Source organism: Diadema antillarum, unplaced genomic scaffold, assembly GCF_040938485.1.
Source record: "Diadema antillarum isolate AM-2024a unplaced genomic scaffold, OU_Dant_1.0 seq00000029_RagTag, whole genome shotgun sequence".
In the NCBI taxonomy this organism is placed as follows: domain Eukaryota; kingdom Metazoa; phylum Echinodermata; class Echinoidea; order Diadematoida; family Diadematidae; genus Diadema; species Diadema antillarum.
Window position 1 is genome coordinate 393,152 of NW_027271145.1, and position 11,417 is coordinate 404,568.

Here is an 11,417-nt window from a genome sequence, read left to right on the forward strand (position 1 = left end):
AAAGATAGTAGTTCAATTCTTTTTTATACCCCCGCCAAACGAAGTTTGAAGGGGGTATATAGGAATCAGCGGACGGTCGGGCGGTCGGGCGGTCGGGCGGTCGGTCTGTTGCAAATCTTGCGTCGCGAACTACTTCCTCAGTTTTCAACCGATTCCCATAAAACTTGGCACAGATGTGTGCCTTGGGTTGTAGATGTGCAAGACGTATTTTTTGACAGTACCCAAAAGTACGTTGCCATGGTAACGGCATATTATGGGCAAAAATGGGTACAAATCTTGCGTCGCGAACTCCTCCCACAGTTTTTGATCAATTTTTATGAAATTAGGTACAGATGTTCATCTGAATATGTTAATGTGCAAGACACATATTTCCGCAGTGGCAAAAAGTGCGTTGCCATGGTAACGGCATGTTATTGGTAAAATATAGGGCAAAATGCTTCATGGCAAAACTGCTTCATCAGTGTTCTTCCAATTCTCATGGAATTCATATTGAATGTTTGTCTTAGGATATAGGTCAGCATGACACATTTCTTTACAGTGACAAAAAGTATGTTGCCATGGTAACAGCTCACATATTATGAGCCAAAATGATGGAAAATTTTGTGTTGCAAACTACTTCCTCAGTTTTTGCCCAATTTCCATGAAACTTGGTACAGATGTGTGCCTTTGGTTGTAGATGTGCAAGACGCATTTTTTGACAGTACCCGAAAGTACGTTGCCATGGTAACGGCATATTAATGGCAGAAGATTAAGGAAAGATCTTGCGGATTTAACTACTTCCTCAGTTTTTTGACCAAAGCTTATGAAATGTGGCACACACCTTGATCTTGGTGGGAAGATGTGGAAGACATATTTTTCGGACGTGTCGGAAGCTGCGTTGCCATGGTAACGGCATATAAATGGCAGAAGATCAAGGAAAGATCTTGCGGATTGAACTACTTCCTCTGTATTCGACTGAAGCTCATGAAATGTGGCACACACATTGGTCTTGGTGGGAAGATGTGCAAGACATATTTTTTGGACATGTCGGAAGCTGCGTTGCCATGGTAACGGCATATTAATGGTGGAAGATCAAGGAAAGATCTTGTGGATTGAACTACTTCCTCAGTTTTTGACAAAAGCTTATGAAATGTGGCACACACAATAGTCTTGGGAAGATGTGCAAGACATATTTTTCGGACGTGTCGGAAGCTGCGTTGCCATGGTAACGGCATTTAAATGGCAGAAGATCAAGGAAAGATCATTCCTCGGGTAAGACTGTCGTCACGGGGCGTGGGTATTAATCACCTTAAGTGATATTTCTAGTTTTAATGGTTTTCCACACATTTTTATGTACACTTGTCACTAATGGTTATGAGTGTAGTAGAGAGAATAAGGGACAAATTTACTGCCAGATCATGATGGGCAACATGAATTTTTGTGAAATAATCAAGTGTAAAGATAAAAGCTGAAGTTCTGTATGATTATTTCATTCACAGCCGAGGCATGCGATTTGACAGGGTGTCTGTACTGCTGGAGAGTATCAGGGATGTTATCAAAGAGATGAGATATTGTTGGTAAGTCAAAGAACAAACAAAATTGTTTTATGTGGGGCTATATGGTATATATTAGGTATTTTGCAGTGATTTTGTTTTGTTTTGCATTTATATTTTAATTTTGTGAGTTGACTGATATTTGCAAATTTACAAGTCGGCAAAATATTGCGTCTTGTGACATAAATGCATTGTATATCATCATTGAATCAGAAATTTGCTTTTCTCTTTAAGAGTGATAATTCTCTTGTTAATCAATTAAAGAATGATTCTTTCTCATTTTATCATTTTTCTCAATCACAAATTCAACCACTTGTGAAACTGTCCTACAATTCCTGATTTGCACTGTATTAAACAAGTAGTGCAACATGAAACATATCCCAAAGAGATTTGTTACAAAAGGCAAAGGTTTTACAATTTTGTTATGCATCACTGTTTGGTGAATTGTTGAGAGTGCAGCCCAAGAACAGCTCTTTTGATAAGCCATCCTGCATTCTTAATATGACCATGTAAAACAGAGGTCTTTATCTTAACCCGATGAGGACGGACTGATTTTGCTACAACACACATTTCCCATTGACACTTGCCTGAGTACAATCAGGACTCATCCTCAACGGGTTAATCTTCGTAATTTTCATCATATTTTGTTAGTTTTGTTGAAGCTATCTTATTTGTAATCAACTCAGCTTCAACCTTACTTTGAACCAAAATGACAGAATGTTGATGAGACTTTGAATACAGTCCTGGCTTTTTGCTGCACAGTGGTTATATTTATGCCCAGCAGATATTCCATTCAAGCTGATTTGTCAATTCTAATCTAAATTCTAGTAAAGATAATCCTTAGCATCTGCTTTAAAGGGTAACAGCATGGTGCAGTGAGTCAGTGCTCATTTTCATGAATTTTGCAGGATTTTGTGAAAAGTGCTTGAAAAGCTTCTGATTACATATTGAGATGAAATGTTTCCATGGAGACAAGATATAATTTGCAAGTTTGTTTTTTCCACCAGGGCTGATGCTGAGGGGGTGATTTTGGAGCAGAGAGGAGTGTTCCGAGTGAACTGTATGGACTGCCTGGACAGGACCAATGTTGTTCAGACAGCTCTGGCAAGAGTTGTACTCAGGACTCAGGTAGGGTCTATTAATGATGTGTCAGATACAAAAAAAAAAAAAAAAACTCACCAACAAACACCCTAAACAGACAACAACAACAACAACAACAACAACAACAACAACAACAACAACAACAACAACAACAACAACAACAACAACAACAACAACAACAACAACAACAACAACAAACAAACATGAACGTTTTGAAGCAAACAGCCTGCAATGAGATCAGATAGAACAGTTTTTGTCATGTACAATCTACAGGGAATAAACATGTGGTGAAAGATTCCAGCGTCTGTGCTTCATGCTGATGAAGTTACAGGTAATTGACACATAAAGTTTATGGAGGTAAAATTATGCCTTTTTGGGGGATACCAGTCAAGTGGTAAACCACTGGTATGCTAATTTGATGTACGAGTTACAAATTCAGATGTTGATATATATGAAATGAATGAGAGGTTTTGTTCGTGAGAGGTAGAGAAAGAGATTTGGAGATTAGAACATCGTGAGAGAGTCAGTCATATTTGAGATTGGCTCAGTTTGAATTTTCCTCTTTATTTGTAGGTCTGTGTTGTTTTTGTTGGAGTGGGGTCATATTTTCTGATGCTATTGCTTTAAATTGTGAGGTGTAAGCAAGAGGGGCAGGGTAGCTTCTCTTTCCTCTATACTCATAGCTGACAGGGAAATTATCAACCTGTTGTTGATGCTGAAATGCACAAGCCAGATTATAGACTTTTGTAGCACAGTGTATGCAATGAGCTCTTAAGACTTGCTATGTAGTCTCATACCTCCCCATGAGACTGTGCTGTTACAGACATTCTGTGCATGATACAGTGGCCTATACATTCATTGAGTGGTATGGTTTCCCATATATGAAAGCATCAGTTTCTCATACTTAGGGACACAAGTGTTATGTGTACTTTGTAAGGCATTACTGTATTACTTTATTATCACAAGGGAGAGGCTGAGGAAGTACTTGGAAAAAATAAATAGAAACCATCTTACTTTCATTTTCAAATACCTGAGGAAATTTCATTCTCTTGAAAAGCCATTGAGAAGTAGAAAGCCTCTTTGATGGTGGTATGAGAGTACTACTCTGTACATTAGTATGTAGATTGTTGCTTTCAAGCATAGAAACCAGTGATTAAGTGCCGTCCTGTCTTCAAACAAGTATATATATATATACTGTAAAAGTGGAAATTTTTGCAGTGTTGAAATTTGTGCGCATTTTGCACAACAAGAATCTAGCGCGGAAGTGAAAGCATGTGAATATTTTTGTTTGCCATATGTTCCTGTAGTTGATGTCTTGATTCCGTGGAATTAGAAACACGCAAAACTTTTCTTACCCGGCCTAGCGGGAAAAATTAGTCGCGCAAAATTATCCACTTTTACAGTAGCCTTATTCCTGTGCATGCATAGACATAGATCCTCCTGTCTATCAGCCAAGTGAGAATAAAGTCACAACTGAACCTCTTTGCTCATTGCATTGTTTTTTTTACTTGTTTTTCTTTACAGCTGCGTAAGCTTGGGCTCCTCTTACCAGACCAGAGTCTTATCCCCAACATCCGCTCCATCTACCAGGATATGTGGGCAAATAACGGTGACATCATCAGTCGCCAGTATGCAGGCACTGCTGCCCTCAAGGGGGACTACACCCGTACTGGTGAGCGCAAGTTCACTGGCCTCATGAAGGACGGCTACAACTCGGCTAATCGCTACGTGCAGAACCAGTTTAAGGATGCCTTTCGTCAGGTGGCTATCGGTGAGTATGAAGAATGTTTCTGTGTTGTCACTCTGACCAGTTTGTCAAGATGTGTAATTTTGGTTGCTTCTTTACTACAAGACATTATTATAGCACAGCGTGGATGATAGTAAACTTATGACTTTCGTTAGCAAATTTATGCAAAGATGGTCAGTGTGATGAATATTTTATCCAGGAAATGATAGCTTGTGATGTAATGTACACTGTACTAGTTAAAAATGTATGGGAAATAGGTGATGAACACGACTCATTGTTATGTCTCACTACATGGGTGTTTTTCCTACTTATCACTGGATATGATTACTAAATATATACTTCCTCATTCTCTATGTTGTCTATCCATTGTGTATTTTGGCTGACATAGTCATTAAACATTCGTTACTTTCATCACAATTATAGTACCTTTGCAATGCAGTCCAATTATTTGTACCAAGAATATCCTATAAGTTCATTTTCAGAATTCAAATAGTTTGTGAAATTGTTTTAAACTCATTCTCTGTTTTTTTACATGATAGCGTGTGGTTAATGTTGAAAAATTCAATTTGTTGTACATGTAAATGCGTTTCAGATGCAGACCAGGGGTTAGATTTACGACTACCAGTAATGAATTACATAATCACTCTGTGTAGTGTCTTTAGGCCCTCACCTGTTAGCTCTTGGTGATGCTCTTTCTACTGATGTTCTTCCACAGACCTGATGCTTGGTAACCAGGAGGTACAAGAGGACCTGTCAGTGATTGATGAGCAGAAAGCCTCAGCTGAGATGGGCCAAGATGTTTGGGATGGGGTAGATGAGGAAGACATCAAACAGAGAATCCAGCAGTGCTCCAGGCTGCTTCTGCCAAAGACAGAGGCAAGGATGTATCTTGGAGGATGGGCCCTCATCGACTGTGACTCTGGGTATGCTGGCAGGTTGCCCTTGGCAACCTTCTTTAGGGTAGTTTTAACACTAGGCACACATCCTCTGGTCTCAGTGATGGGAGATTTATCCATTTAGATAAACACGTGACCTCCATGACTTTTAATTGATATTTTGCTATCTATTGCACTTGTTAGATTTTTTAGGACTGCGAGTTTACTAAGACAAGGAGAAAGATAGAGAATCAAAGAGATAGACAAAGAGTGTGGAAAAAAAATTGAATGTATGAAAGCTTACCAAATTTAAATAGAAAATATTATTCATGTCACAGTGTAAACCCACGTGGTCACAGTCATTTCCTTGTGAGATTTTGTGGGTGTGTGAAAGAAATGTGACTAGTTCAAATGAGCAAGTTATCAATTCATAGCCATTTTGTATGTTTGTTTGGTTGTTGTGTTTTGTTTTTGTTTTTGAGAAACAAGGTTGAATATAACTTTCAGGAGCTGGTGAAGATCTTGGACAATAACAATGCAATCCTGTGATCATAGTGGAAAGGATTACATACACATCAAAACAACAAAGACAAAGAAAATCAGGATTTTGCCCCCTATCATGACTAGAAAGCCTGACAGTCTTTTCGCTAGTTGAAAGTATGGTGCAGTGAATGACAATGAGATTATATATTCCAAATATAGTCATCATTTTAAGCTAAGCAAAAATCATGGAGACAACTGTTGTCATCCAAAGAAAAATTGTGGCTGGTATTAAGAGAAAATATATATTGCTTTAGGCTTTAATACAAATGATTTGTTTTCTTTATGAGTCACCAAATACCTATTAGGTAATCTGCTTATCTTCTATTTTAATCATCTCATCAAAATCAGTTTATCACAAGAAATGCTGTTTTGACTTGGAAATCACTGTATTTGAAATCACTGCTTTTGCTGTTGACTTCTGTATGGCTCTTTTTTTAAAGTACTGTATACACCAAATATTTTGCAAGCTTTTAATTTTCGCGAATTTCACGAGTCAGCTGATGTTCGTGAAATTAAGAAACAAGCGAAATTATTGACTCTGATCCTTGATATGAATATGACGTACGTATGTACATTTCTTCGTTCAGTACAGGACTCCACGATCGCGAATTTAACCACTCACGAAATCATCAGGAAGTCTCCATTAGCGAAAATTTAGACTCACTAAATATACGGCGTATACAGCATTATCTTGCATCAAGTGAAGTTCTCGTATAATTTTTGAGTTTTTTATATCAAGCTTGCAGCTAAACATAACATAGTGTAGTCCTGTACAGATTAACCCTATTCTAACTGGGGGGGGGGGGGTCAAATTGACCCCCCCCCCCTCGACGTTTTGCACCACGATTCTGCAACGCGCAAAGATTTTGCCGCGTCGTTTCATGACTTTTTTCATTGAAGTCTCCCGCATATTTTGAGACCAAGTTTGCGATGTCCGGGTACACCGTTCTGAAGTTATGCAATGTTTTGCATATGCATGTCAACCCGAAAACCGCTCGAATTCATGATTTCGTGTGCAAATCCAATGCAAACTGTGTTTTTTTGTTTAATTGATATAAATTAGATTATTTCAACTTTTAACCATTGAAATAAATCAATTCTAATGTAGATAAGCTTGAAAAAGTGCCTCCAACAAATTTTGGCAAAAAAAACAATAGAAAACAAAAGTTCGAAAAAATAGTAAAATACATAAGAAATTAACAAAACAATAAAAAACAAAAGAAAATGATTTTGATTGCACTATTTTTTTACAAGAAAATTGTTTGATGTGTCTTGAGGAACTCTGACACAAAAATTTAATAATCCTTCAGACTTTTTGATGGAGTTATAGGTGAAAATATGTTTTCATGCGTTAATTTGCATAATTAATTTATAAAAAATATGAAATCAACAGTTTTCTATTGTATGACCATGTAATCTTGTAGTTGAAATCCGGCTCTATGTTCAGGCAAAATTTTGCGGCGATCGCGTGATCGGCGGCCGAGATCTGTCAAATTGATCAGTAAAAACTTGGTCTCAAATAGCCCAGTTAGAATACGGTTAAGAAGTTGGAGTGAATCAATGAAGTTCTGTTGTTTAATGTAGGTTAATAAAGGGAATCCTGATTGAATATTCCTTGGAGTAAGTTTTGTCATATAATTTGTCTTTTTCTCTCTCTCATTAGGGACCTGGATGACAATGGGGATGATGACCGGGATATCCTGCTGATCATCTCAGAGAAAGCCTACTATATTGCAAGGTGAATAACATTAAATGCTTGGGTGAAACAAGAATATTCTTTTGTTTATATCTCAGTTTTGGGAGGTGATTGATTTGTGTGATATCACCTCGAGCTCATCGTGATGGATATATGGAATGTGATGTTGAAAACTGTTTTATGTTTGGTAGTTTTTGAGTTTTCTACCAGTTTTATAAACTGATACAGCTGAACTGCATGTGTAGTTGAGCCAAGATTGGTATTGCTGTGTTATGCTCAATGGATTAATATGTACCCTCCCACAGTGTCAGTTTTCCACTAGTGTTTGAACAAAATACCATGTAATGTGTCAGCAGTCAATGATGTCATGTTAAAATTCACACTTGGTAACTTCACTTTGCTGAAATGCAGTCAAATAATCTTCTTTTTTACCAGTTCTCATTCACTTCCATGTTATGTTATTGCATTATTTCTCCAATGTACAGCTATGACGATGAAGCAGAGAAGATAACCCAGTATGAAAGGATCCCGATAGATGCCATGACTGCTGTGGGTATAGGTAAGAACTGCACTAGTTTTCTTTTGCCCCCCTAGTTAGCTCAGCCTCAACCCAGGATTAAAATTAACTATATTGCAGTCATGGTTGGTTCTAAGTCATCTGTGCTCTGTGGTTCTTACAGCATATTTACAATTTTCTTATTCTTCTTTAAAACCCATGATTCCCAGTTAATCAAAGTCAACCAACAGTAGCACGGAACACACCCATTGCTACAAAATAACATCGTAATCTTCTCATTACATACGCCATCAGATGTGAATGAACCCTGGGAGGAACAAATAATACAGGTGGCCCCTGAAGGGGGCCTGAGTGTTTCCCTCCCTCATTCCTTTTAGAGGTCATACAGTGGAGTATTGAGAAACTGTCATACTTTTTACATGACAAATCTTTGGGTCTTGTGTCATAGATTGTGAAGAGGAGCAACATGTACATGTCCCAAACGGCTTAATGAGAATCATTAGGGTGAAATCAAACGTCCAGAGAAAAGAAACTATTGAAGAGGGAAATGCCGGACTGATTCCTTCTAGAAAAAAAAAAATGATTCCGGAGTCTGCAGTCATTCTGTGTAAAGACAACTTTGTTTCAAAGGTTGATGGTGATCAGTGGGTCAACATCAAACAAGAAGTTGTTTATCAGGGCTTGTCCTGATAAGATATTGCACAGCTTGCCTCCATACCTGTTTGTTTCTTATCTAAGCAATGATTACCTCACTTCACTCGCAGTTCTTAAGGGAAAGAAAAAACAACAAAAATGACATGGGGACTCCCATCAATTTCATTTCAAGGCCTATGTCATCTACTGAAGCTATTTAAGCTTCACAACCTGTGATTCATGTAAGAATATGTATTGTGGTTTGTCCTAGCAATTGCACAGACCCTTCCCTGATTTTAGCCTTCGGCAAGACATTTCAACTTGCAAAGAGCCCACACTTTTGTTAAAAAGAAATTAACCTTAAAGCAGTACACTTTGAGTAGGTGTCAAATTGTGATTGGAGCAGATAGTACAGTATTATGGCTGTAGAGTGGGTGATGAAGTTTGTGTTCCTGCGTGATATTTTTTTGAAGCTGTGATCTGATTCTTCACAATTTAGGTTCCAGCTGTCCTTTCATGTCAATATTCCATTTGGGGTTTTTTCTGTTCAAAATTTGTTCGTGTGAAAATAGTTGGTGGTAATTTTTGACTGACATAGTGAGAACTGGCGAATTTCCACAATGTAATTCTAAATATCTGTATAAAGTAGGTTGGCAGTGAGACAGAGTGGTTTGAAAGCCTAGTTTTTCTCTTCATTTTGTGAGAATGTAAACTTCTTTGTGTTTTGTTTCTCAATCAGGATCGGCAACTACGTTCTTCTCCCATGCCAAACAGCGTTGTGTCCGCATCTATCACTCTGTCCAGGGGGAGGAGGGCTATTTCAGCACCCTCAAGGCCCTGCCCAGCCAGTCCAAGGAAGCAGCAGAAGGTGTGGCTGATGTCATGATGTCATAATGATGATGATGATGGTTTTGGTGGTGTTGGTAGTGATGGTGATGATGATGATGGTGGTGTTGGTAGTGATGGTGATGATGATGATGGTGGTGTTGGTGGTGATGGTGATGATGATACTGTATAAGCTGTTATTTTCGCGAATTTTGCGAATCACAGTTGGATCGCGAATTTAACAACACGTGAAAATGTCACCAGATGCTAGAGTAATAGTACATTTAAATTGCCATAGGTGTCAATTCGCAAAAACAACATCTCGCGAAAAAGTCTGTGACCTCCTCATTCGCAAAAATATCTGTACGCGAAAATAACAGCATATACAGTAGTAGTGATGATGTTAGCATTGAATGTAGTGAAGGTATGTGTGATAATTCAAATTGTGATGAACTTGACCATGGATCAGAATGACGACGATGGTGATTCTGATGATAGTGATGTTGGGTTTTGTTGTAATTAATGCTATAATGAGGTAGTTGTTCGGATGAGAAAATATAGTGGGTATGGTGATCATAAAAATGAAATGGTTATGATGGGGCTGATATTGACAGTGATGGTGGTGCGAGTAGCAGTAACAATGGAATGATGATGATCTTGGTAGTGTGAATGATGACGATGATGATGATGATAATTATAGGGCTTGTGTTATCATGCCTACTAGATCACTAGATGATAACCAGCACCTGCTTTAAAATTGTCAGCTTCTTTTTTTGTGATTGACATGCTATTATACGAGCAAATTCAATCAAATATTCAAATTTGTGTGCTCCTTCCTTTGACATACAAGAATAGTGACTCTACCACTTTTTAATAATCATTGTTTTATATTTTGATGATATCTTCCAGATATTCTCCACGCAGTAGTAGAAGCACTTGCCAAAGCCAGAGCCGCCAACAACCTAGGTCTAAAAGTGGTAGAAGACAAAATGGAGAAGTGAGTGTCTTTCTGTAGGTACTTGTGACCTTGGACAAGAAGCATTGAGAGAATGTAGCAATATTAGTAGAACACATCATTGAAAGTTTGAGGAAAATCAGACAATCCGTTCAAAAGTTATGAATTTTTGAAGTTTTTGTGTAGTACCCGCTGATGAGAAGACTACTGCAGTGTATGAATAACTTAGATGTCACATGCGTACAACAATATAAGGAAAATATAAAGAGAATTTCACAAAATTCCATCTTTTGAAAAAAGTACACATTCCCCTGACTCGTTACCGATAAATGTTATGGGTAATATTATTCCCCCTGCCTTTAGAAAGAGGCAAGTCAATTGCTCTTTTATTATGCGGCAAAAGTGAAAATATGTTGAATTTTCTTTTATATTTTCTTTATACTGTTGTACGCATATGACTCACAAGCTGTAGTAGTCTCCTCATCCAGCGGTTCCAACACAAAAATTAAAAAAATTCATAACTTTTGCATCGATTGTCCAATTTTCCTCAAACTTTCACTGATGTGTTCTACTAATATTGTTGCATTTTCTCAATCCTTATGTTTATGAAGGTGAACTTGTCCTTTAAACTACAGTATTGTGCAATAATTCTGTGTTTATCTTGTAACTCCAAACCAAACCATGTAGAACACCCTATTATAAGCTGAAATCACATTGCAGGCATTTTGTAATTGTATCCCACAGTGCACTGCATAATTGAGCCTAAATTGAAGGCAGCTTTTATTACATCACTTGTTGTAGATTGTAATGCTCTACCTGCCTCGAGACATTTCCATGCAGTCAAATTTTATCATTTTCTAAGAGTGAAATTTACCAATATAAACTATATGTCATTGCCTGCCTTGAAATTGTAGTAGTGTAGCAAAATATGTGATGTACAGTAAATTGAACTCAAACTTATTGAATGAGATCCTTGCCTGAAAGTACTTGCGA

General features: G+C 37.7%; 1 protein-coding gene across 1 annotated transcript in view; it reads left to right on the forward strand.

Moving 5' to 3' along the window:
• Positions 1 to 11,417, forward strand: part of LOC139725255 (phosphatidylinositide phosphatase SAC2-like) — an 80,449-nt gene that overhangs the window by 66,857 nt on the left and 2,175 nt on the right. The window contains exons 10-17 of the mRNA XM_071636347.1: positions 1,479 to 1,556; positions 2,540 to 2,660; positions 4,158 to 4,404; positions 5,096 to 5,303; positions 7,462 to 7,536; positions 7,980 to 8,053; positions 9,384 to 9,512; positions 10,379 to 10,466. Coding sequence (XP_071492448.1) covers positions 1,479 to 1,556; positions 2,540 to 2,660; positions 4,158 to 4,404; positions 5,096 to 5,303; positions 7,462 to 7,536; positions 7,980 to 8,053; positions 9,384 to 9,512; positions 10,379 to 10,466 — 1,020 coding nt within the window. The remainder of the gene's footprint in view (positions 1 to 1,478; positions 1,557 to 2,539; positions 2,661 to 4,157; positions 4,405 to 5,095; positions 5,304 to 7,461; positions 7,537 to 7,979; positions 8,054 to 9,383; positions 9,513 to 10,378; positions 10,467 to 11,417) is intronic.